At 44.4% G+C, this 25334-nt stretch overlaps 3 protein-coding genes across 8 annotated transcripts in view; all 3 read left to right on the forward strand.

Annotated features, from left to right (window-relative positions):
• Window positions 1-18: 18 nt before the first annotated feature.
• ADAP2 (ArfGAP with dual PH domains 2) lies at window positions 19-13076 on the forward strand. Of its 3 annotated transcripts, none has more exons than XM_090061022.1 (11): window positions 19-277; window positions 1021-1151; window positions 1755-1846; window positions 2336-2421; window positions 2866-2975; window positions 3591-3737; window positions 4032-4115; window positions 5341-5403; window positions 6346-6423; window positions 6939-7158; window positions 8306-8855. In XM_090061022.1, the coding sequence occupies exons 1-10, from the start codon at window positions 187-189 to the stop codon at window positions 7155-7157; spliced, it is 1101 nt and encodes a 366-aa protein (XP_089917148.1). In that variant the 5' UTR covers window positions 19-186; the 3' UTR covers window position 7158; window positions 8306-8855. The 3 variants fall into 3 exon arrangements, with proteins under 3 accessions (XP_089917148.1, XP_089917149.1, XP_089917147.1); XM_090061023.1 differs by lacking the exon at window positions 8306-8855 and adding an exon at window positions 12940-13076 and having other exon boundaries at window positions 144-277; XM_090061021.1 differs by having other exon boundaries at window positions 144-277; window positions 8190-8855.
• RNF135 (ring finger protein 135) lies at window positions 12836-24000 on the forward strand. The gene is made up of 7 exons (XM_090061598.1): window positions 12836-13087; window positions 15026-15115; window positions 15632-15862; window positions 16791-16926; window positions 18104-18139; window positions 19147-19248; window positions 21291-24000. Exons 1-7 carry the CDS (start codon window positions 12836-12838, stop codon window positions 21818-21820), a joined length of 1377 nt encoding a protein of 458 aa, XP_089917724.1. The 3' UTR covers window positions 21821-24000.
• A 774-nt stretch (window positions 24001-24774) lies between these two features.
• RHOT1 (ras homolog family member T1) overlaps window positions 24775-25334 on the forward strand; it is a 44067-nt gene continuing 43507 nt past the window's right edge. For 3 of the 4 annotated variants that reach the window (XM_090061017.1, XM_090061018.1, XM_090061019.1), the window contains exon 1: window positions 24873-25046. In XM_090061017.1, coding sequence (XP_089917143.1) covers window positions 25010-25046 — 37 coding nt within the window. In that variant the 5' untranslated portion in view covers window positions 24873-25009. Of the gene's footprint in view, window positions 25047-25334 lie in introns of all 4 variants that reach the window. The other variant, XM_090061020.1, reaches the window with a different exon arrangement.

The raw sequence follows: 25334 nt of genomic DNA on the forward strand, positions 1-25334 counted from the left end.
TCCCAACCCCGACGGGAAAGGTTCTAGTTCCGGTTCCGGTTCTGGAGCCTGAGGGCAAGGTTCCGGTTCTAGTTTTGAAGCCGCGGCTATGAGGGGGCTGAGGCGTGTGGGCTGCGGTCTCCTTCTCCCTCCTCTTCCCCTCCCCCACCGCCTGCCCGCCTGGGGCGGTTCTTCCTTCCTCGCGAGATGGAGCGCGACAGCGGTAGGATGGCGCTGCTGGAGGTGCTGCGGGCGAGCGGTGCCGGGAACACCCACTGCGCCGACTGCGGGGTGCCAGGTGAGCCTGACCCGGCCTCTGCCTCTCACCTGAGGTGCCTGCGGGGGGAGCAGCTCTGCCACACGCTGGGTGGGAGGGAGGAGCTGCCCAGAGCCCGGCTGTGCCGTGCCCGCGGGGCCGTGTGTGGGGAGGCCCCTTGGAGAGATGGAGGAGTAGGAGGGAGACGTCACCCCGATGACTAGCCAGTCGGTGTGAGAGTCCTCCGAGATCAGGGGAAGATTAGGTGGTCTGTTTTGCAGCCGGAAGAAGCGGAGATAGTTCCACAATTTCACTCGGTCTCGAAATGCCTAGCCCAGAACATCGAAGCTGCGAAGCCTCCTAGTTGCCTTGGCAAAGGGCGTTTCTGCCCATAGACGATTGTACCCCGAAGGCTGAATTTCTACCAACCTCAGCATTGGGCTGTTAGGTTTTTAGTGATGCTGAAGCCCAATAGACGTTGCACCTGTTAGGTCTGTCACCGGGTTGTTTCTCAGTCACCGGCTGGCCCGTACGGACAGGTTTCTGGTTATCGTGTCATCTAAATTTATTTTTTTTGAACAAGTGTTTGGTGGAAGGACCAACAGATGAATGGGTCGTGACGGCAACAGAGTCATTTCCACATACGCTGGGTCTGGATTTGACTCCAGCGACTGCACCGTGAATGTGGTTTTATTTTGGATGTGAATCTCAGAGACTGGCATTCCTTTGCCGGTGCGTTGCTACATGCTGCGCGGCACTACAAACTTCCTTATGTTTTTCTTTAGATCCTGAATGGGCCTCTTACAAACTTGGAGTATTTATCTGTTTGAATTGCTCTGGGATTCATCGCAATCTTCCTGAAATCAGCAGGGTCAAATCCCTCCGCCTTGACTTCTGGGAGCATGATCTTGTAGAGGTATGGATGGGGAAGCAAGAATTCAAGTTCTCTCTGCTGCATTTCAGCATGTTGTTTTTCTGTCTCCTGGTCATGACATTGTCAGGTCAATAAAAAACGTGGAATAACATTAATCTCTGGGGTTTCTAGTGATGTTTCCAACCCATAGTGATACATGGTCAGATTAGGACATGCTAAGAAGTGCTTATCCTCCATCCTGTTATTAGGTTATGTTTATAGAGCACATAGGTAGGTGCACATTGTGCTTTATAAGCACGCGATGACTTTCACATATATAGGGTCTTTTCCTTGAGACTCCCAGTCTCTTTTTTTAACAAATTAAACCTCACATCTTCCCACCGAGACATTTATGTATGTTATCCCCAGTCTGCAGCTGGGGCAGAGGCCATAAAGAAGGGTAATATTTCCTGTTAGAACACAGGAAAGAAGAAAGGTCAAACACAAGCACAACAAGCATTCATTCATACCTGCATGTGTGTACAGAAGGCTGAGCAGAATAAATATGCTGCTGCCTTTGTCCCTAGTTTCACGGTATGTTTATGAAACAATACTTATTTTTCTGGCTGCCAGTCCCCCAATTGAGGAACTTCTTTTGTTTTGCAGTTTATGAAGAAGCATGGGAATCTCTGTGCAAAGGCTATCTATGAGGCAGAAGTCCCTCCTTTCTATTATGTTCCCCAGTCTAAAGACTGCCTGTAAGTTGCTGACTTGAGGGCTGCAGACCTTCATAAGCTTTTGTACTTTTGCTTCTCCCTGCTTGTGCCGCCATTAGTATCATATTTTCTTGCATGCAACATGTCAAAGAATAAAATAACCTAGTTTTTGAAAGGCAGAATGGAAAAAAAATAGATTTTTCTTCGTACTAAGTAACTGAGTAGCAGCAGTTAAAGAGCTAAGCCTGCTTGTTCTGCTCCCTGATGATGCTGTGCAGTTAGTTTTGCTTTTGTCCAGCAGAGTCTTGACTGATAGAAACATTGTTACCTTATTTCTTTACTTACAGTGCAAACTGCAGTTTCCAGCAACATGTTTTTTTTGAAGTTATATGTTGTACATGAGAAAATACAGGTATTTTGGCTGTGCTGAATGGTGTTGGTTAGCCTGTTTCCATATGCAGCTGGAAAGGGGTAGGGGCAACAATCAGAGGTGGATCTGGATTGAGCTAATCCATGTTTTTCTTTTTTCAGGGTTTTAAGAGAACAATGGATCAGAGCTAAGTATGAGCGGAAAGAATTTGTTGCCACAAGCATCAGCCGTGAAGCATGTACCTCAGGTAAAAAGTCCTTGATTGTCTATAGAGGGTTGTTACCCTTGTGAAGCCAAAGCTACAGAGGACTGAAAACCTCTTCTCAGTGGCTGGGGTTGGCTGAGGTGGTCTTATTTTCACCTTGCTGAGAAACTGTCCTCCTACATGCTCTGTCAGGATGTGCAGCCAGTATATGCTTACTTGGAAAACCTCATTTACAGGTAGATGATACATTGCACATGGAGAAGCTCAGATTGACCCTAAGGCTAATAAATGGGCATTTACCCCTCTGAGCTCCAGTATGAGGACCCAGATGCATGGGCTGGAGGTACATTTTTCTCCCTCCACTGCTCAATAGTGTTCTTTAAAACAGAAAACCGGAGATGGAAATAAGACTAGAAACAAAGTCACATTTCCTCTTCAGCAAGTATGTGGTTTCACTGAAACTGAGGTGTCTAGCTTCCATTTCAGGCAGCCGTGAAGGATTTCTGTGGAAGCGTGGGCGGGATAGCAAGCAATTCCTTCCAAGGCAATTTATCCTGTCAGCAAGCGATGGGGTACTGAAATACTACACCAAAGAGGTAAGTTCCTCAGGCATAAACTGGTCAAAGTCTGGTTTTGTAGCCAAGTTCCTGGCCCACACACACACACAACTTGCTGAACAGTTTGCTGGCTCTTAGATTTTGTTGCTATGCCCACCAGCCTTCCACCCTCATATTTGATGGACAGGAAGAGGGAGAAGGGTTAAGTTGGCAGGAGTTACTTCCTGTTTTACCAGCACTAATCTCATGAAGCACCCACTACTCCACTTCTTGCCTTCTTGCATAAACCACATCTCCCTTCTGTGCAAAACTACAGTTTATGGCTCTTTTGGAAAATCATACTAGAGAGTGTTGAAGTTAATGAAGTGATAAGGAGACTGGCACCTGAGAGATGGCAGGTGATAGGACAGGACTCGCTAACCAGGCCCTTTCTTCTAAGGAAACTGTGCAGCATCATTTGTCAAGGAAAAAAAGACTTTCTTTGGAATGAAGTGTGATGGACACAAAACAAGTAACAAAGATTTAGCCTTTGCCAACTTTGTTTGAGGAAGCTGGTTTTTAGCTCATTGAGGAAATGCTAGTTGGTTAGCACCTTTGCCCTTGACTGCTTCCCACAAAGTCACTGTTAACACATGAATATTTTTTGACCCACAGTCTGAAAGTCCAAAAGCTGTGATCAGCATTAAGGATCTGAATGCAATGTTCCAGACGGAGAAAATCCAGAACCCCCATGGGCTGCAGATCACATACAATGAAGGTGGTCTGACAAGGAACCTTTTTGTCTATCATGAGAGTGGAAAGGTAAAGGCAATGTTGCTTTTGTAGTAACTGAGAAATGTTGGTTCTATCACTTGTCTAAGGGTTACAGTGAAGTAGTATATGGCAAGACTACCTTGTTCTGTTTTTAGCTCTACCAGTGATCACTGTGTGATCCTGGGCAGGTTGCTTGCCTTCATTTCCCTTTAGGTTCTACATTGCAGTGTTAGGAGACGCAAGACAAATTGGCAAAGAGTCTGAAGATACTTTTTAGAAGACAACACTTGTAACTTATTGCATTATTCCTGTCTTCACAGTTATATTTGCTATCTTCCTTAGGAAATTGTTGACTGGTTCAATGCCATTCGGGCAGCGCGTTTCCATTATCTTAGAACCACCTTCCCCACTGTCCCTGTGTCTGAGGTGAGAACTGAAAAAGCTTGAAATAATTGATCTGGACATCATGAAACACGTTTGCTCATGCACTGTGCTATGGTATTATCCCTCAGGATAGAGAATGGATTTGAGAACTTCTTATGAACTCATTTCCCCTTCTTGGGGGGTGGGTCGGCCCCTAATTCTGGGCTTCTATGGGGATACATTTGGCATCTATTTCCAGTAAGCACTAGTCTGGTTGTTAAGACTACTGGTAAGGTTTGCGTGCACAGGTAGTGCTGTGTGGCAAGTGGTGCTGTTGCATGCAGGTTGGGTGGTGAGCCAACGTGTGCTTGGACAAATGGAACTTGTGTATGTTAGCAATTGCAAAATGGAGGCCATAATAGTGAGTAGGGCTCATAATCTTCATTTTAGAAATATATCGAGGCTTTTCTAGCTCAAAATTGAAAATCAGTAGCATAATATCATTTTTGCTTCTTTATTAGGCATTTTCCATTTTCTTCCTATACTCTTTTTCTAATCCCTTGTTCCACACCTTGCTCAACAGTCAGTTATGATCTTGCTTTACAAGCACCAAGACTCCTCCTCATCTCTCTCCATTGTGTTAGTTGCAACCAATCTCTTGGCACCTGGGCAAGAAGCCACTAACTTGTATACTCATGTTTATGAGAGCACACAGATCCTTATCTGAAGAAGCATCACAGTGATAGCCATACAGAGAAGAATGTCACAATATGTTACTTATACAATGAGACAGACACTCTGGGTTCTCCCAAACTAATCTGAAAGCGTCCAAGCTATTTCTGGGTTTTGGCTGCAGGCTCGCACCCTCCCTCCCCTTTTGTTGCTATTGCAGAGCTTGTCTTCACAGCACATTATTACTATTATTATAGTTCATGTTGACCAAGTGTGGGTAAAATTAACTTCTCATCTTTCACTGTAACCAGAAAACAGTTTCAGTTTAGCCCCAAATGGTAGATTATTTTTTGCAGTGATCAAGTCATTGTAGAATGGAGGAACATCCTGTACTCGGTGCACAGAATAGATCAAACTCAGGAGCTAAATACGTCCACATTGTCTGTTTAAAATTTGGCCTGTAGAAACAAAAACATTTGTTTGTTTTTGCTTTAGACTTCCTTTTAATATGCAGATAAAACAAATCACAAAAACTGTTGATGATTTGCTTTGGTAAGTTAGAAGAAAAAGCTGAGTCTAAATGAGATGGTAGCCAATGTCTTTTTTGTTCTTCTAGCTTGTACCCAAGATTACGAGGCGTTATTTCAAAGAAGGCTACATGAAGAAAACGGGACCAACGGTAAATTTCCCCCTGAATGTCATGGCTGAGCGCCATTTAAAAGCTTAACACTAGTCAAGCATAACTTTTTCACAGAAGCAGAACGTTTACTAATGTTGTCATGATTATGATTAAACAATTTGCTGGGAGCTGTAGTTAAGTGCATTCCAGTTAACCTGGATGGACTGAGTCTCAGTTTGTAATGAGCGCAGAGGGTTTTTTTTTCACTTTTGCATGAGATATAACTTTGAGGGTTCATTGCAAACTGCCGGTGTGATGGAATAATTGGCAGTGTTTCTGGAGTTGCAATTAACAGACAGGCACATGACAGCCACCCATTCAGTGCTAATACTAGTAACTTTGCAACTCCATCATCACAAGGTGTCCACTACAGCAGAGACTTTCATGCAGATTTCTCTCTCCCAGTGCCCATTCTTGTTGTCTCTCCACATATTTTCTGACTCTGCCTATACACCCAGCCTCCAGCCTGTGTCAGTACTGCTAAAAGGATCATGAGTGAAATACTTCATGCTGGTAGTGAATATGCCATTGTTAAATTTCATCTCTCTCAGATCTTTTTGCAGTGCCTCATCCTGTAGGTTTACTACAGCACATAACACGTGAATTCTTACCAGCCAAAAAGGCAAGACTTTTCTTAACTGAATGTTTACAGTGGGGAGAAATAGTGCTGAACCCTTAGTGGGGCTGTGCAGTTGTTCAGTGTCAGCTCTGGCTTCCAGTGGAAGGTTTATACATTGGTAAAGAATTCATGGTGTCACTATTGTTAACCTTGAGAAGAAAGAGAGCTGAGGCTGTAGGTGTGCTGGTGAGTCTTGGAACTGCATGAGAAGCTGAGAGTGAACCAGAGCACAGAGTTAGGAGGAGGTGGCCAAGGACCTGCCATGAGTGGGTGGAGCCCTGCTCCTGGAAGCTGGATCATTAAAGAGCTTATTCTTTATCTAGCACAAGGAGGTCTTCAAGAAGCGCTGGTTTAGCTTGGATTCACAGGAGAGGAATCTGATCTACTTTAAAGACCCATTGGTAAGGAGGACTCCTTATTTCATGAACAGAACTGCTTGAAAGGGGCTCTGTATCATACTGATCCCACCATGCATGTGATCACACCAGCTCTAAAATAATTGTGCAAATTTTCAGGAGACCTGTGCACCTCAGGAGCTGAGGTGTTTGGAAAAGCTGGCCTGGTGGGGAGGGGGAAGGGTGCTGAGTGTTCTGGCTCTTTTGAGGAGTTTGTATTAAATGACTGAACTTAGCTCTCAGGTACTAGGGCATATGGAGTCAGCCACCTCGGGTCACAAGGCAGATCCTTGCCCTCATTCTTTGTGCTTGGGCAAGAAGTTAGTAAGTTAGTGACAAAGACCAGAGAACTCAGGTCTCCTAGTTCTCTGTGTTGGGAATGCCTTTGAGTCCCATCATACCTGGAGCCATGGCAGTGTTCCCTCCAAATTAAACCTACTTCTGCTGCCATCAAATGACAGTCTGATGTCAGTTTTGAGCAACTGTGGATGCCTGCGACTATCCTGCTTTCTCCCTCTAAGGCTGCCTTTGAAACAGGCCGAGTGATTATTGGAAGCAAAGAGCATGGGTATGAAGTCCGGGCCAGCTTACCCAGAGGAGTCAAAGGGAAGAGGTGGAAAGCTGGACTCACCATAGTCACACCAAAAAGGGAGTTTGTGTTTACATGTGAGAATGACAGGGAGCAGAAGGAGTGGATGGAGGCTTTGAATGAAATCATTTCCCAGCCCGTGACTGCCTAAGGTGAGTGGTGAGTTCCAGCAAACAGGCCTTCTTGGTTCACTGTTACATGGTGACCTTTTCTCCAGGTAGCTGATACAAAGGTCATATCATTGAACACCGTGGGCACATAGGCTTCTTTCCTCTAAAGATGTAGATACAGAGTCGAAAGGACCCAGGCAGACTGGTGTCCTTGCACAGCTTGTGTGGGGGTCACTGTAACAGGGGCTTAGTTCAAGGCAGCTATAGCTCAAACTGGAGACTGCACCAGCCCCGACCTTCACTCCTGAACAGAAGTACACGCAGCCTCTGCCTCTTCCTGATCAAGCCCCTGTGCCAATACAGGGATGAATTGGCCCCTGTTGCTTTATGAAAATGGAAGGATGTGCTTAAAGTCATGACAAACCAAGGGATTAACAGATATGGAATTACAGTTATCCTCAGCAGACCGTCCTTAACCCTCCCAACTGCGTGCTAAATACTGAGCACAGGAAACATTCCATGGAGCCCTCATCTTGAATGAGGCTTGTTGCCATAGCTGAGAGCAGGGGAATGAATGCAAGAAGGGTCTGAGGAAAAGGGGGATGCACAGGTCCAACTTGTCAGGGTTCAGAGGGTTGAAATAATGTACAGTACTCTGAATTTGCAGAGCAAATCCAGACTATAGGTCCAAAGTCCTGGGTCCAGCCTTCTGTCCAGCCCAGCTCTGCTTAACAGGAGACCTGGGGTAGGGAAGTAGGATAGAAGTCGTGGCTCCCCTTTTCTGGAGCTGGCTCTAACTTACACCCTTAGCCTCAGCAGATCAATTCAGCTGTCAGGTGAGCTGGGTAGAGAGTCCTTTGGATATGTCCTCTTCCATAGCCTTTCCCTCTTCGGGCTTTGAGGTGCAGCCCTGGCTCTACTCCTTGAGGCTATCGCAGGCCAAGTGGTAGGTATTTAGATGGTCTGTTCAGCTGGGTTTGTAGCCAAGAGTCTACTTCTTGATTTCACATGCAGTCATTCTTAAAAAGCTCTGGGAAGCATTGATTTTCTTTGTCTCATTCACTTTGCATCAGAAGCCAGTCTCAGGCAGCGCCAACAGCCAGTTAAGTTGTATTTGACATATCAGTTGAGAGGAAAGATAAACTACGATAAACCAAGAGATGCTGGTTTTGCTGTTGTCTTCTCTCAGGTGTAAAAAGGATTCCAGTTTCAGGACATATTCAGTCCTTGGACTGTTTGCTGAGACTGTTTAGCTCACAAGAGCAATGGTGATTGTGGCTATGACCTCCTGCACTCCAAGAACCAGCCTGAGACAACCGACCTTACTTCCTGTGGGGCATCAGCAGCTGTTACATTATATTAAAGGCTTTCAGCCACTTCTGACATGGACTGCATGAAGCCAGTAACCAAGAGATGATGGGCTGTGTATTCTGGGGTCAGGACACACTGGGTGCCATTTTCAAGAGTGCTGAGCACTGGCCTCATTGAACTTTGCTCTCTTGAAGTCGGTGCAGGTTTTACCATTGATTTCAGGAGGAGAATGAGGCATGAGCTAAACACCTGGACTTCTTAAGAGGTGCTGAGTAGCTGCAACTCCTCTGGGCTTCACTGGGTTTCTCACCTTCTCTCAGGACATGAACGCTGGCTTTTATTACAGAACAGTCTCAGGTCCTTTGCTGTTTGTATTTCTGATTACATAAATCCCAAGCTATGTAAAAATAAAAGATAGTTTTACCTTACTCAGACTGTTATAATGTCACATTAAGACTCTCCAAGAATCTCAATTATCATCTGCATTTTGCAGTTTGAGAATCTGACATACAGAGAAGTCGCCAGTTTGTTTCCAAAGCAACCACTGATTCTGGGGGCCTGAGGTGAGACATCTGAGCTTGTTATTCAGAAGTGCTGAGCTCTCCTGACTTTGGGAAGTTCAGCTGGAAGAACAGGTCCTAGATTCCATCTGAGGTGGGCACACAGAGTCAGATGCCACTTCTGAAGTTTTAGCCAAATTTTGGGTGCAAGGGCACTCGGTGGCAGAGCTGACCCAAGCAGGGTGCTGGGCCTGGGGCAAGCCCATGTGGGGCCCCACCCCTGCTCCAATCCCATGCATCCCAGACCTGAAGAAGCTGCTGCCGCCATCTACAGTGGCGGGGGGTGGGAAGCAAAGCCGCCAGCAGCAGTGCAGAGTTGCTGTGGCAGCTCCGCCCAGCTCCAGGGGGCTCCCCAAAGCGCGGGGCCTGGGCCAGTTGCCCCGATTCACCTCCCCCTAGGGATGGCCCCGCCCTGCATGACTGCTAATTGGAGCAGAAACACTGCTGTTCGGATTTTACACCTATTCTATGCAGTGCTGAATGAATACAGGGAACCAGCTGAATGAACTGCCTCCTCTCCTATCACAACTAGTGCTGGGACATGCCAAGAAGTTCAGAGATTTGGTTTAACCAAGCAGCCTAACATTCATTGCTTTTCTTACCTGAACTGCTTACATCTGCAAATCGGGCCAGAAATCTCTCAAAGAAAGTTGGGTGAGAGGGGAAGGGAGGCTGCGAGAGCTTCCTGATCTATGCCAAGCAGGCTGAAATGCTCAGAATAGTTCCCTCTCTTCTAGCCGGAATGAGGAAGTGACCGTGCACGTGGGGATAGGGGAACTATTTCTACTGAACATTTTTTACATTGGAAAAAAAAGATTTGGCTTCGATTTCTCATTGTACTGATCCCAGCTTGCTCATCCACACCCAGCCACAAGCAGTCTTCATCTTTTCTTCTCTTTGTCCCCCACCATAAACTGGTCTTTGGAGCTGCTTCTTGTCCAGAAGCCTCATGAATTATGCTGGTGTCAATTCTCCTAACCTTTGAAAAATCATTGGAAAGAAGGAGAAAGCAACCTCATCTTGCATCCACTGAAATCGATAGCAAAGCTCCCACTGACTTGAATGGTGTGTGGTAGCTGGCTTTGTTTCGGTGTTAATTCACATGTTTATTTTTAACCATTGAGATTTTATCTGAGTTTATTCAAACTGAGCACTGCAAAATCAAAGACTATATCCATTCCCTAGGACTGCAAGGAATCTGTAGAGCATCATGCATAACACAGGTGACAGCATTTTGCCCAGTAAAAGCTTATCTCTACAGACTCTCTATCAGTCCTGATAGTTGCTGGGGTGCAGAAGAACTGCTGTGTCACCAGCTTTTTGGGGAGTTCTGTTACAAACTGGATAACTTTCTGAGAAATGAATGAATGCAAACACAGCAAAACTTGTTGAGTTTCTCTTACAGCTTTGTGGGGCCTGGAAAAGCTTTGCATGACTGGGATTATTTCCACATTTGAAGCAGAGAGAGGTCTGAACCAAGTTCTTGGATCAGAGTTCCCCAGAACTGGGGAAGTTTGAGTGAAATACTGAACTTGGTGGCTCAGATCTCTCTTGTTCAAGTGCTGGTTTGGGCTTCCGTTGTGACAGGTCCTGGTTACAGGCAGGTTCCTGTTCTACATCATTTCAGTGGACCACATTCTGACGTGTTCATTAGCACAGGTTGAGTTTTTGTTTTTATTTTTTACAATCAGGACTCATGGTGTTATCTTTTATTAGACCAACTAGATTTTCTGCAAAAAGAAATTTCTTTAATTGCAAGCATTCGAGTGCAAACACCCTTCATCAGGCATTGCAGAAAAGATTGTAAAAGTTCTCCTGGGTAGAAATTAAAGTTCATATTTCATAGGAGAGTTGAAGGTGGTAAAATCTCCTGTTAGGAAAAGTTCATGTTATATGCAGATTAGGCTCAGAGAAAAGTTGGAATAGCCTGTTTACCTCGCAGTTTTGTTGGTAAGCAGGACGTGTTCATATTTCCTTCTGGTTATGATGTTTCATATTTCACAGAGGAGTCAGTAGATGGGATGTTCCTGGGCAGGAATTGTTGATGTGAGGTTCTGTGAAGATGCAAATTACCTCAAACAAAGGCAGGAGTGGTATCTCTGAGCTTATGTACACGCCATGATTTTTGCCCTTTCATGGGCTGCAACTGTGTGTCTGTTTGCATGAGCGGGATTTCCCGATGCTTTAAAAGTCTTTTTTGTACATTAAATTAAAACTCCTCAATTGTAGTTTAGTTTGGCTCTTGGGGAATTAAAGCATCGTGTCCATGGATTCGTTGCGTGCAAACACAAAGGCACTCACAGACGTGCAAATGAGCCTCTTTGTCCACCAGATGGTACTGCACTTTTTTTTCTAGTTCACCCCTTCAAATTGCTTTTACTTTCAAATTGCTTCCACTTTTTTTTTCTTGTGTGGCTTTTTCTTTTTTTTCTTGTTTGCCAGGTCCCTGCTTCCACAGCTGTGTTGCAGGGCACAGGCACAGGGTGGGTGGGGGGCCCCAGGCTGGGGGGGGGACAATGCTGAACTGGGACCCAGCTTAATTAGCTTAAAAACCTAGTGTGTATTAATACAGGTGTGATGCTCCAAAATAAACAAGTTTAAATTTTATAAACCTATTTAATGAGGATTAAAAAACCCATGGCGTGTACAGGTGCCCTCTGGTTTCAGATGGTCAAAGGTGCTTCCTCCTAGTAAAATTATGAAGGTTTCATTTTTTTAAATGTCATTTAAAAAATGTTTGTATTTCTTGGGTTTTGCTTGTTCCTTTAACATATTTTGTCCTTTTCAGTATATCTGAAATTCTGAGTTACTATTTAAAATTTTGTCTGCAACAAAGAAAATAAAAAACTCTCCATGCTATTGATTGAAGGGCAGATCCTCTCTTCCATAGAAAACAGGGGTTCAACTCTTATCAGAATCAAGCTGATGCTAAATTAAATTAAACAGCCACAAGAGAGCAGCAGAGAACAAGAAATGAGCACTTCATTGGGAAAACTAGACCTTTGTCTACAAAAGGCAGAGAAGCCTTGAGATATTTCTTTATACCAGTAATTCTCACCAAGGGTGCTGTGAAATCCTTTGAAGGATGCCATGGGGCTCTGCGCAATATTAGCATTGTTATCTGTGAAGAGACCTGCACATGACTCACAAAATAAAGCTAGAGATTTCAAATAGGAATTGATGGCGTCTAAAATAGTCCGACCTGCTGTGATCTTTCTACTTTATATTGCAATATTAGAATTGCTTTATTTTTTTTAGTGTAATCAAAAAAACCAGTGAAAGCTAGGAGGTGGCATTTTCTGAGGGGTCCTCGAGTCTAAAAATGTTGAAAACCATAACTCTATATGATTCTGAGTCCAGCTTCCATTGTAAAGGTTTCTCTTTAAAATGAGACTGAGTGTTTAAGCATGTGACAATTCAATTCAGAAAGAAATGAAAATTCAAACCCAGGCTGTGTGTGACCAGGAAACGGTGGCTTATAGCATGACACTGAGACAACCACCCATGAGTACTACCATGGGGGGATGCAGGAATCACAAAACAGTGTACGATAGTCTCAACCTGAACCAGATCCTAGACCTGATGCTGATTCAGATGCTGATGTGAACTTTCTAATTACAGACCACCTATAAGGACAAATACTGAATATTGTGAAAGATACAGTGGTTTAAATTATAGGGAAGCAGATGCTCACCAAGGCAGAGTTTCAACTTGGGAAGTGGTTATTTAGCTGACTCTGATTGGAGAGAGAATTGCAAGGGTCCGCCCTCTCTGTGTTTATTGGTAGACAGTCTTTCAGCAGGAGAAAGGAAACTGAAAGTTCATTGTGTTTCGCTCTGGCGGGGGTCATGGCTGCTGCTAATCTGGTCAAAAATCTCCAGGAAGAAGTGACCTGTTCTCTTTGCCTGGACTACTTTAAAGATCCAGTGATCATTATAAAATGTTCCCACAGCTTTTGCCGAGACTGTATCGGCAAGCACTACAAGGAGGTGGGGACAGATGTCAAGTGCCCACACTGCATGCAGATCTTTCAGTGGAAAGACTTGATGGCGATCAGACAGCTGGCCAACATCGTGGAAATAATCCAGAAGATGGGAAGGGTGAGTTGAAGAACCAGTAAAATGTATTGAAACTCTGGCTCCAATGAGCAAGAAACCAGTGCATCTTGGGAGCAGAATACTCAGGCTGGGCTTCCTCCAGATGGGAGCACAGGACGCATACTCTGCACTGCGTATCTAGATTAATTACTTAATAGTACATAGCTGTGATATAGGCAGGAGGCATTAGGACATGAAATCAGGAAATGAAGGACTTTGGTGTGTTCAGAGTATAACAGGTCTGGGCCATATCTCAGAAAGTACTTTTCTGGGGATATAAGAAGAGAGCCCATCTCAGTTTGAGCAAGTTAACATTGTTCTCAGATTATTTTTCTATTTGCTGGATGTTGCATTAGTGCTGCAATATTGTTGGGTACATTGAGGGGGAATGGGAAGCTGGATTACTTTTCCTTAAAGTGGTATTTCTTTTGATGTTGATTGAACTTGAAGGACCACAGAAGGAGAAGGCGGAAGCTGTAGAGATGTATTTTAAATGCACTGTACAGAGTAAAGTATTGCAGCCTAGCTAATAATAATTCCAAGATTAGCAACTAGATACCATAGTGATGGCCAGGCACAGGGACCAAGCCAACCTACATTAAACCAATAAGACAGTAAATGAGAGCTGACTAGATCAGCTAGGGCCCAGCTGCTATGCAATCAAAAATGTTGCATGTCTGCAAGCAGTTAGAATCTGCTGCCATGAGAGACTTCACACCTGCATTTCCTGCCTTTTCAGTGTTTCAGTTTTCAGCCTGAACAGGGTTTTGATATCTGATTTATTTGCATTTAATTTCTTTACAGTTAGGCAAGTCTGACAGCACAGCCTGTGACAGGCTGAGAGCTGCCCTTGGAAGGGAGGGAGCTGAATGTTGGGGGCAGTTCCTCACAGAGCCCCTGACATCAAACTCTAGGCATCTGGAAAGGCCTTGAGGTCCATCTATCCTGGACCCTAGAGGTCTTCTTTTGGAGTTAGTTGCCATGAGTTGCTTCTTCCTCCCCACCCTGTGTTTATTCACTTGCTTTGCCCCTTTGACCTGGTGATACCTTAGGGAGTGACATCATGAACAGACACTTTTGCTACTGACAGTAACACAGAACCTGGTGGGAAGCGAGCCCAGCCTGCCTCCCTCAGCTTATTCTTGCAGCCCCTCAGCGCTGGAAATAAGCCCTAAGGGAGTGAAAAGGGCATTTACTACTTGGGTGGAACCGGGGGACTTTGTAGCCTGTGCTGCAATTCACCCTATCCTGGGAGAGTGGTGCTCTAACTCCTGAAGCCTGGGACTTGCAGGGTCCCGGGGGTGGGTGGAAGGAGGGGAGGTCAGCCAGGGCTGTTCTCTGTGCCCAGGCCTGCTGGACACCCCAACTGTGTTGGCCACTCCACCTAGGCCCACAGCCACTGCCTGTAGCTGCAGGGGCATCCAGGTGGGTAAGGCTCCCGGCCCTTTGACCTTCATGTGCTGCTCTCCCCCAGCCTATCTCCCCCCTCCTGCCCCCCTTCCCATACCCCTTACTCTGCTTTCTCATTTCACTGCTTGCCATTTTCCTTCTCATTTCCTCCTCTTTTTCCTGTTTAACAAATACCTTTCTTATCTCTTCCTTGCTCAAGTTTCCTGTTTCTCTTCCTTCAACTCTGCCATTCCATTCTTTTGTTTCCTATCTCCCTTTTCACTGTCTTTAATTTCCTTTCTCCCTTTTTTCTCTTTGATATCTGCAGCAAAGCACTTAAACCCCTGCATAACACTAAGCCCAAGAGCTTCCTGTTGGCTTCCTGTAGATTAGACATCTTCTGAAAGTTAATTGCATCTTTAACTGGGTGGAGCAGTGTCCAGGTAGTGGAAGGTACAAAAGACCCTGGTGTTTTTACCACCTTGTTACCTTAGCCTATGATATTCTTTGTAATGGTTGTATAAACATGCACTGATATGTTTCCCTTTAAAGGAGACAGAGGAAATGAGTGAGATCTCCAGGCATATTGAAATGGTCAAAGATGCCATCCACAGCCGGGAGAAGGACATGGATGAAATAAATGTACGTGTGGATGTTTGTCAGCCTGATATTTGGAGGTAGACATACAGCCTGCTTTATTTAGAATGCAGCAGATATATTTTCCCTTTTCACTCCTACATTTCCTGTGTTTTTTTCTTTGAGACAAGCTAATACAGCACCGACTGGGATAGCTATGTTCCTCCAGTGGTCCGTATGGGTACGATAAAGCCATTCATGTCATTGTCTCGTCCACCTTATCCAGGGAGTAGCGTATGTTTTTGCACATCTGAGAGCCAGAACATGCTCTGATAGTGACTAAGAACCACTGGCTTTCAAACAGGCCAAATCCTATGCTCCCTGTGTACCCCAAATTCCCACTGCAGGCAATACAAGATTTGTGCCAAATATGAATCTTCATTAACTAGTATCTTCTTCACTTTGATTAAAAAATAACTGTGCTGGAATGAAGTTGTCAGTTGCCAACGTGGGTAAAACAAGGCCTTTGATATCCAAGTTCCAAACTTCTTTGTCCTCACTGTCCTGATCTGCTCCCTTCAGGAAAATCTCTCTCAGATTAAAGGCTTGATTACTGAAGACTTTAGTGCCATGAAAGAGTGTCTTGCCCAGGAAGAGAGAGAAACACTGAGGATCATTGCACAAGAGCAGCAAACAGCCCAGCAAAAAACAGAAGAAATAATTAGCCAGCTCACCAGCAAACTGAACAAGCTCACAGAAATCAAAACCCAGATGGAAAGAGGGGCAAACAACAGCCTGCTGAAGCAGCTGAATGTACGTAGAAATGGGGCTAAATCCTTTGTGGTGTATCGTGCTCTCATGTTTCCTTCAGGTTTCTCAAAGCTGCACTCCTGTTGCACAAGGGTGGCATAAATGCATTGGTATGAATAGGGCAGCATTGTCGCGGTCTGAGTAGGATGGAACCATATGGTGTTTCCAGATTTGGCAGCTGGTCTGCACTGTTGCTACCAGTGGTGGGAAATTTAGGAAGAATAAAATGCTAATGCAGACACAGCCAATGAGTGGGTGGAATACAGTAGGAAGACAAACTTGTTTCTCTCATATCTGTTTAAATTAGTTCAGTCAAATCTAAGGTTCAGATGAGATCCAATAACATATTTGCTTTCCAGAGGGAGGGCATGTATAGATGGAGAAGTGCAGGAATCTTATCATGCAGAAAGAGCAGATCTCTTAAGAGAGCCCATGACAAAAGCACTTTGCCACTCCTCTTGCAGAGCATATTGGGGAGTGTGTGGAAACAATCCTGTTGATTAAACTGGACCTGGTAATTGGTAGTTGTTAGGAGTGGTGGGAAATAGGAACTTAGTGTCAGATCCAACAATTGCACCTTTATATAGGTAGAGGTCTATTGCTGTATCCAGTCCAAATTCATGTTAAAAACCTCTTGAGTTTCATATGCCTGGAGTTGGAGAAGAAAGTCTAGAGGGAGAGAAAGCATGTGTTGAGTAGCTGTTTAGTTAAACACATTTTCTCTGACTATATATATCAAAGAAATCCCTTTGTGACTTCCACTGGGGACAAAAAGGTATTGTAAGTTCAAAGAAATATCTTTAGAGTATTTTCAGAAGTTTCAGGAACCCTTATCCCTTCTGTGTATCATAAGCTTTATGGAGAGCTCGCTAGTGGTTTGCCATCCTGACCTTATGAAGTCACCAGAAATTTTCTCTTCTGTTACTGTTAGTTTGAAGGAGAAATATGCACAGGCTTTCGTGTAACACCCAATGGTGAGAAGATTGTTGCTATCACAAGTGCTGTAGAACAGTTCAGGAAACAATTGGAATCAATGTTGGAGAGGTATCCGAGGCAACTACCATCAGGTAAGCTTGCTTTAGTCATGTTTTCTAGGGTCAGAAAGCAAGGAGTGGGTATAAATGGTCATCTTTCAGAATGGAAAGAAATAAACAGTGGGGTCTTGTTGGGATTGGTGCTGTTTAATATATTAATATATTTATAAAAGATCTGGGAAGGGGGAGAGGGGTGCATAGTGACACAATCATTCAGAGTGGTAAAGACCAAAGTGGACTTTGAAGACCTACAGAAAGATATTTCAAAATTGAGTGAATAGACAGCAAGATGGCAAATGAAAATCAGTGCTGATGACTGCAAAGTGATGCAAATGGGAAAGAATTATCCAAAATATACATATATGGTGATGAGGTTCAACATTATATCCCATCATTGTGGACAGTTTGCTAAAAACAATATCAGCTCAGTGCTTAGCAACCACCCAAAAAGCAAATAAAAAATTAGGAACTGTTAAGGGAATTGTAAATAAAACAAAATATTGTGTCCCTTTATAACTCTATGGTGCATCACACTTTGAATATTGAGCACAGTTTTGGTGTCCGTACTTCAGAAAAAATATAGCAGAATTAGGAAAGGTACAAAGAGGGTTAACATAAATTGACTGGGGCATGGATGGTTTTCATGTGAAGAGGGACTAAATAGGCTAGCAGTTTGATGCCTGAGTAGGGATATGATATAGATTTACAAAATAGTAAATGATGCAGAGAATGTAAGAAGGGATTTATTCTTTATGGTCTCTCAAAATACTAGAACTAGGGGGGATAAAATTAAACTATTGGGTAGTAGGTTTAAAATGATCAAAGGAAGTTATTTTTCATATATGATTTAATTAACTCGTGGAACTCATTCTAACAAACTGTTGTGGAGGTTGGTAGTTTTACCCAGTTCCAAAGGGGACTGGGCCAATTCTTGGAGGAAAGTTCCGTCAACAGGCCCTAACATGGTAGATGGGAGTACAGTCTCTGGACTGGGACTTCCTAAACCTCTGAGTGCTGGAAGCTGCAATAGGAGAGGGGCCGGGGGTGGAAGATTCTGGACATCGTCTGTGCACCCTCCACTTCAGCCTTTTCTCTATGCCACTGAAACAGGATACTGAGCTGGATGAACCCTTATAAATGGCATTTCTTATATTCCTATGCTGTGTTCTTATATCTTTCTTTTATTTTGGAATCTCTTGTCTCGTTACAGGGTTTGATTCAGCAAAGTACCAAGCAGCTCCCAAAGGTACTGAACACAGTTATCTCCCATTGAAGTCAACCTTTTTTTCTGTCCCTTGTTTGTTAAGATCCTACTGCAATGGGGGAAATTTACACTCAGAGTTGAAGATTTAACTAAAAAAAGACTTGGCATAAAACAAAAAGATATGCTTTTTGTTTCTTACTGATTTGTTGGAAACAAATTTTCAGCAGTCGTGACACCAAAGGATTAAAACTGAGTGGGCTCAGAGCATATCCTCCATAAAGAATACCTGCAGTCTGCTTCCTCTTTCTGGTTGTTTGGGGTTTTTTTGTTCCTTTCCTTTCCAATATGATTCTTGCACTCTGGTTATTTAAATAACCACTGTTGTAAAAATACATGCGGATGCTTAAGTATGAGCATATTAGCTTATGCAACAAGACTATAGAGGATTAATATAAAAGCAAAGTTGTTCCCAAGACATAGTTGCCAAAAAAGCTTTCTCCAGCCCCATACAGATTACTGCTAGGAATGATTTAGCTGTATGGTGAAAGTGCCAAGTGACAGTCTATCAAATATGCATCACGGTATTTGTGCAAATCTAAGAGAGAGCCCTATGAGATTTAAGAGCTGACTATTAGGAGACTCTGTACTTGGGTAACTAGAGCGAAGGATTATTTAGTGTTTATGAAATACACTGGAAATAAATCACACATTAAAACTATGTCAGGTGGACACCAGAGTGCTGAGCACAGTGTAAGAACCTGTGTAGAACAGCATGGTTAATTTGTATGCATAATAGCCCTTATTGTTTCCATGCTCAGATGCCCAATTGGTCCTTTATGCATCTAACCGGTCATTTCTAAGTGCAGTGACCACTGTTGCGTACGTAATGCTTGAATAACTTAAGTGTAAATGATATATACTTAACTACATTTCCTCACAGTTACAGACACTGTAACTGTTGGCAATTGCCTTTGCCTTGTGTTTAGTTTTAAGGATCTGCTATTTGAAGAAGTTCCCTAATATATATATATTTTTCCCTTCATGTTTAGTACAACCTGGAGATTTACTTGCTGAGACCACTGTTGCCTCTTCATGTCCAGAGCCTGCAGACAGTAGTCCAGACCCAGTTATTTCAAGTCAGTTTGCTCCGTGTAAGTATGTGAGCCAATATGACAATTCAATAAAAAGGATGTTCCAAATGAAAGGCTTTGGCCCATTCACCAACAACTTTCTAGAACATTTTGAGCAAGTTCTTCAGTTGCTGGGAATCAGTGCAGCTTTACTGATGGAGGAGATGTGCATGTATAACACAGCTGAGGATCTGGATGTTTGCTTATGATTACCTCATTTAAAGGATGAGAACATTTTACAACACTGTAGCAGCCATTTAATTTGTAGCGTAACCACCACGCAAAATTATTTGTCTAAGAACCAGTCAGTAACATGGGTCTGGTTCTGTTCAGTACCTTCATTTTTGAGTTAGGACTGAGTGTACACTCATTGGCAGATGACACCAAGCTGGGTTGCCCTGTTGACGTGATCTTGATAAATGGAGGGAAAAAGGGTATGAGATAAAGTGGATGAAATTCACTCAGCAAATGCAAAGGGATGGCACAACTGACTGCACAAATCCAGAAGTAGGAGTGCCTAGCTAGGCTGCAGTACTGCAGAAAAAGGAGCAGGGAGTTTATGGAGGACTGCAGCTTAGCAGGAGTCAGTAGTGTAATATTGTTTCCCAAAAAGCTTAGTAACATTCTGGGAGTTATTAATGTGCAAGACACTGGTGAGGCCTTGCCTGGGGTATGATATCCAATTTTGGGCACTGCACTTCAGGGAAAAAGTTGACAAATTAGAAAAAGCCCAGAGAAGACCAACAAAAAATGAGTGAGCTCTCAAAAACATGATACATGAGGCAAGGCTTATTTATTCTGTAGGAAAGAAGACTGAATGGGAAGTTGATAACAGTCTTTAAATACAAAAAGGGCTGTTATAAAAATGATGGCAATCAATTGTTCTCCATGTCCATAGGGCACAGGACAAAATGTAATGGGCTGAAATTTCTTTACTGTCCAAGCCCCCAAGGTCTGGAACAGTCTGCCAGCAGAGGTGGTTCAAGCACCTACATTGAACACCTTCAAGAGTAAATTGGATGCTTATCTTGCTGGGATCCTATGACCCCAGCTGACTTCCTGCCCTTTGGGCAGGGGGCTGGACTCGATGATATCCCAAGGTCCCTTCCAGCCCTGATGTCTATGAAATCTATGAAATTACAAGGGAAATTTAAGTAATATAGTAGGAAGAACTTTCCAGCTCAGAGGGTGGTTAAGTACAGGAACCAATTACCTAGAAAGGTAGTATCATTTCAGCAATAAGAAGTTTTATAAAGCGGGTTCACCAGACATTTGTGTGGGATGTTTTATATGGGAGAGATCTCGTCTCGAGCCAGATTTTGAACCGATTCACATGACAAGATCCTTTCCAGACTTATTTTTACATGATTCCAATGAAGCAGTAGTTTTATAGTCTCGGTTGGGCATGGTAACCCTCTTACTTTTTATTCTGTTACACACAATTTGGTTGTAAGATTGCCGTTTGGGAACAGGGTCCACCCTGTGTGGTATTAAGTGACCTCAGCTTCCCCTCCTATAGCTGGGTTAGTTGTTTTTTTTACCATACTGTGTTGGCTGTCACTTCTCAGGCCCGATAAAAACTGTTTTGCATTTGAAAGCTTATCTAACCCTATCCCAACTATGCAGTTGTTGCAATAACAGATATCACCCCAAGGCATTTTTGCCTCTTGCCTAATTCCTGGACCATCACGGCTACTGCATCACTGTAGCACTACCATACTTAGTTTCCACTGGAATTCACAAGCTTAATCTTTAGGTCAGTACCAAAGGTTTGCTCAGTCTCAGTGGTCACAGTCAATAGGAGTTTGCCTGAGTCAGCACCAGGCTCAGGATCTGGCTCTTACTGTTCAGCTGAAGATTCTTAGCAATTTGCAAGATTGGGCTCTGGGTTGCAATTTGGGTGAAGGATTCTTGTTTGGTGGCCAACTTTCATTTTGATTACCTAATGGGGCACAACTCCAGCAGTGTACAAGAGGCATTTCTGTTTACCAAGTTTCATAAACGTTGACTTGACAAGTCTCCCCATTGCCTTTGGATCAGAATATTTTCTTTATCTTTTTTAGGGGCAGAAAATGTGACCTTTGATCTTGAAAGAATTCATCACCAGCTAGAGGTCAAGGATGAAAACAGGAAAGTGATTGTGTCTCTTTATCCCCCACGTTACAAAGACTCTCCCAATAGGTTTCGCATTAGCCAGGTCATGTGTTCCCAAAGCTTCTCTTCTGGATTCCATTACTGGGAAGTAATTACCAAGGACAGCAGTGGATGGGCCGTCGGAATCGCTGACAGAAAGATTGGTAGTGGGGAGAAACTGGGAAGAACTGAACTTTCCTGGTGTGTGGAATGGACTAATGGACAATTGTCAGCATGGCATAGGAACCAGAAAACCCCATTAAAGGAAGGGAGACCCTTGAGGGTTGGTGTTTTTCTCAATCTGTCAGACAAGAACCTGTCATTTTATTCCCTCGCCAAAGAAGAAACACACTTACATACATTTGAAATCAATATCTTGGAGCCTGTGTACCCTGCCTTCTGGATGTATGGCTTGGATGATAACGGTTCCTTAAGTATAAATCATATAAAGAAAGAGTAGGCTACAATACCTACGGAAAGGGAAGAATTGGGCTGTAATGCATAGAGTTGCTTTAATGCTGGACATTAACAGGGGACGTTTTCTTCCACTTTTCTCTGTGTTTGCCTTCCTTGTTCCAGACTGGGCCTGACCTGGTCTGGTTTTGCTAAAGTGACCCTGTCAAACAGTGAGGAGGAAAAGCAGCCCATGCTGACCATTTCTCTTCCTCCAGCTGCATGTAGCCAGAGACTTATTTCACAAAGGGCAGAAACAGGCTTAAGCCTAACCCACAGACTGCATCTCACTATGCCAAAGAACAGTGTCAATATAGGTACGGCACCACCTCATCCTTTCAAGAGGATTTCTTCCAGAAGGATGCATTTGAACAGGGAAAACTCAACAGGAGACAAGACTTTTAATCTCAGCAGGGCAAACTGTTATTGGGAGTAATGTGCTATAACACATTCCCTTCCTACACACAAAAAAGCTTGAGAAAGGTAGTTTAATCATGGTCTGAAATCAGGCACAAGACAGGCATGTTAGAGACTGACTGGTGGACAGATAAGATTCTTTGGGTAAATCTGATATCTTTTATTAGACCAACTCAAACAGCTGGAAAAATTCTTCTTTGCAAGCTTTTGGGTAAATACCCTTCATCAGGCTGAGGAAGTATCTGCAGTTGACTCTGCTCTTTCTAGATGGAATGAATAGTAAAGAAGCCAGAGGCTGGTATGCATGCAAGAGAGCCAGTCAGTGAAGATGTAAATTGAGGAGTCAATGGATGAGAGACAGGTTGGGGGGGGAGGAATGAATGTAGCTGGTAAATATGGAAAGGTACTTGGGGAGTCAGATGTTAGGCAGGTTACAATGTGTCATAAATCCACTGTCTAGATTTAGTCCATGATTTTTTGTATCCAGTAGGTTGATGAAGTGAAGTTCATAGGCTCATCTGTGAAAGGTGTTTTGTAAGTTCCCTTTGAGGATTAGAACTGAGAGACTGGAGAGCGAGTGGTTTTCTTGTGAGAAATGTCCCCCCACCAGTATTTGTGTATTTGTGTCTGTGCTGTCGCTGCCCCATGTTCAATTAAAGCTGGCTGGAAATTTCTGGTGAGCACTTGTTATTTGGTCTCTCCTACGTATTTTCCATCAGGGCATTTGGTACACTGGATGAGATGTATTACATTTCTGGAGGTGCAGCTGTAAGATCCAGGAATGCTGATGGTTCTGTTGTAGGGTATAGTAATTGTGGGGGTACTGGATATGTTGGCAGGTTTTACATGTGTTGTCCCAGCATGGTCTGGATCCATTCGGTATGGTTTGGGCCATAGGAAGTTTGCTTCTGGTGATGAGGTTGGCAAGGTTTGGTCCTTGTTTGAAGGCTAGGATGGGTGGTTCTGGGAAGATCTCTTTAAGAATGTGGTCTTCTGGTATGGGTTGCAATTGTCTGAGGATTTTCTGTATAGGTTCCAGGGAGAGGTGATAAGTCACAACCAGTGGTATGAGATTGATGGGGGTTTTCCTTCTGTACTTCAGCAATTCTTCATGTGGTATCTGGGTGGCTCTTTCAAAAGTACAATCTATGTGATGATGTATGTGATGGATGCTTTTTTACTTGCCAATTCTAGGACCTCTGTGCAGGAAAGATGTTGCCTCTCACAAGGTTCTCTTTAAGCACAATTATAAATCCATGAAATAAGTGAAGCTGTTGAGCTGAAAAGGTGCTACTGATACTGCTGAAGTTTTTAAAGTTGTCCATGTACATTTTGAAATGTTTTAATTAACATATGCGATGCATATTATTTGGAAGTAACTTTCTTAACTGAAATTTATATAACGTCATATTAGGCCTTGATCTTCCAAACACTTATTCCCCGGCTGAAATTTACTACTTAAGTGTAGTGGGGAGAAGAGGACTGAGATCTTTCCTCTGTTATGCTCACCTTTATGCTGAGTCTTATGCTTAGAGCCATGTTAAAACATAGCTATGTTCTTCTTTTGTAATTTTTTTCCTGAGAGCATTGCACAGAGTCAAGCTTCAGGTATGTTTTATGTAAAAGCCTGAGTGCAGCATTAACAAACAGTTCCCAGTCAGCTTCCAGAAAGAATACCAGGCACACATTTAATATACACAAATACATTGCAAGTACTGTTTGGAATACTTATGGGCAATTACCTTTAATAAAGACTATTAGTAAATCAAATCAGTGTTTCTTTTACCATCTTCTCCCCTCTTTGCTGCTCTTTGTATAGTTAAGCGCAAGGTTTCACCATAACATTTACACTTCGGTACTTCAATACATGCGTGCTGCCTGAATTTCAGAGCTGATTTTTCTGTCCATGTAGTGAGGGTATTTGTTGTACATGCCTGGATTCTTTGGTGGGCGGGAAGAACGAATGACTGCATGGCTGTTCTTTTCCAAGCACATCACGGTCCAGGAATCTCTCCACCAGCACCGTTTCAGCTGCCGGTGTAGTGGCAGGCTTGTCTTTTCTGCGTCTTCTCCGGATGCGTGGAAGCGAGCGCGGCGGTTCTGCCATCACGCTGTGCTGTTGCTGCCCCATGTTCAATTAAAGCTGGCTGGAAACCTGTTGCACATGTCCAAGCGCTAACTTCATGGCCTTTTTTTTATAGTGGGAGGGTCATTTTTGTCACATAGGCATGTCTTTGCACGTGTGGCTGGGCTACGTTTATTGTGCAGCCTGCCTGTCAATTGTGCAATGCACCCGTAACGTGGGACAGCGGCCTCAGTGACCCATGGTGATGGGGTCACAGGAGACATTTATTCCTTAGTTTCCCTCCTTAGACCTGAAGGTTCCTCTGCACCAAGCCCAAGCATCCTAGCCCCTCTTTGGCTGTGGCAGGCCCCAACACCAGCGCCAGAGCCGCAGCCGCCGCTCCTCCTGGCCGCTAGAGGGTACGTTGGCGCTCGCGCCGCCGTCTTAACTTGTACCTTCCGCGCCGCCGTCGTGGCCTCTGCTGGCTGAGGGGCGGGGGGAGGTTCGCGCCGTCCGCGGAACGTGTACCTCTCGGGCCGCCGTCGCTGCTGTTGCGGGCGGGACGTGTCCCTCTCGGGCCGCCGTCGCCGCGGGTGGGGGAGGCTCGCGCCGAGCCGGCTGAGGGGGCAAGGGCAGGAGCGTTCGCGCGAGGCCTAGGCCGCGCCCCCCGGCCCCCATGTGAGCGGGCCCCGCGCCGGGCCCAGCAGCGGGGACATGAAGAAGGACGTGAGGATCCTGCTGGTGGGAGAACGTGAGTGCGGGCCGGCGGGGAGGGGGGCCCTCAGCCAGCTCGGCCGCAGCGCGACGCCTTCCTGCCTTCCCGCTTCGGGGCCCGCGGGGCAGGGCGGGGGGGACCCCCCGGCCTTGGCGACGGCAGGGCCTTGTGCAACGTCGGGAAGGGGGCTCTGGTTGGAAACGTTCTTTGAAACGGTGCCCGTTTTACGAAGGTGGGGGATCGCCTCTGTATTATGTGGATGGGGGGATTCCCCCTAGCTTTGGGGAGCGATCCTTGCTCCTCTGGGGTGGGATCCCCCTACTT

The sequence above is a fragment of the Crocodylus siamensis genome, chromosome 8 (assembly GCF_052110815.1).
Source record: "Crocodylus siamensis isolate JL-2025a chromosome 8, ASM5211081v1, whole genome shotgun sequence".
Classification (NCBI taxonomy): domain Eukaryota; kingdom Metazoa; phylum Chordata; order Crocodylia; family Crocodylidae; genus Crocodylus; species Crocodylus siamensis.

Excerpts from the sequence above, each read along its gene's own strand:
- ADAP2 (XM_090061022.1), top strand. The coding sequence starts at position 187 with ATGGAGCGCGACAGCGGTAGGATGGCGCTGCTGGAGGTGCTGCGGGCG. Across the intron at positions 1,847-2,335 it reads CCCCAGTCTAAAGACTGCCT|GGTTTTAAGAGAACAATGGA; the intron begins GTAAGTTGCTGA and ends TTCTTTTTTCAG. Across the intron at positions 5,404-6,345 it reads TGAAGAAAACGGGACCAACG|CACAAGGAGGTCTTCAAGAA; the intron begins GTAAATTTCCCC and ends TTCTTTATCTAG.
- RNF135 (XM_090061598.1), top strand. The coding sequence starts at position 12,836 with ATGGCTGCTGCTAATCTGGTCAAAAATCTCCAGGAAGAAGTGACCTGT. Across the intron at positions 15,863-16,790 it reads GCCTGCTGAAGCAGCTGAAT|TTTGAAGGAGAAATATGCAC; the intron begins GTACGTAGAAAT and ends TGTTACTGTTAG. Across the intron at positions 18,140-19,146 it reads GTACCAAGCAGCTCCCAAAG|TACAACCTGGAGATTTACTT; the intron begins GTACTGAACACA and ends CTTCATGTTTAG.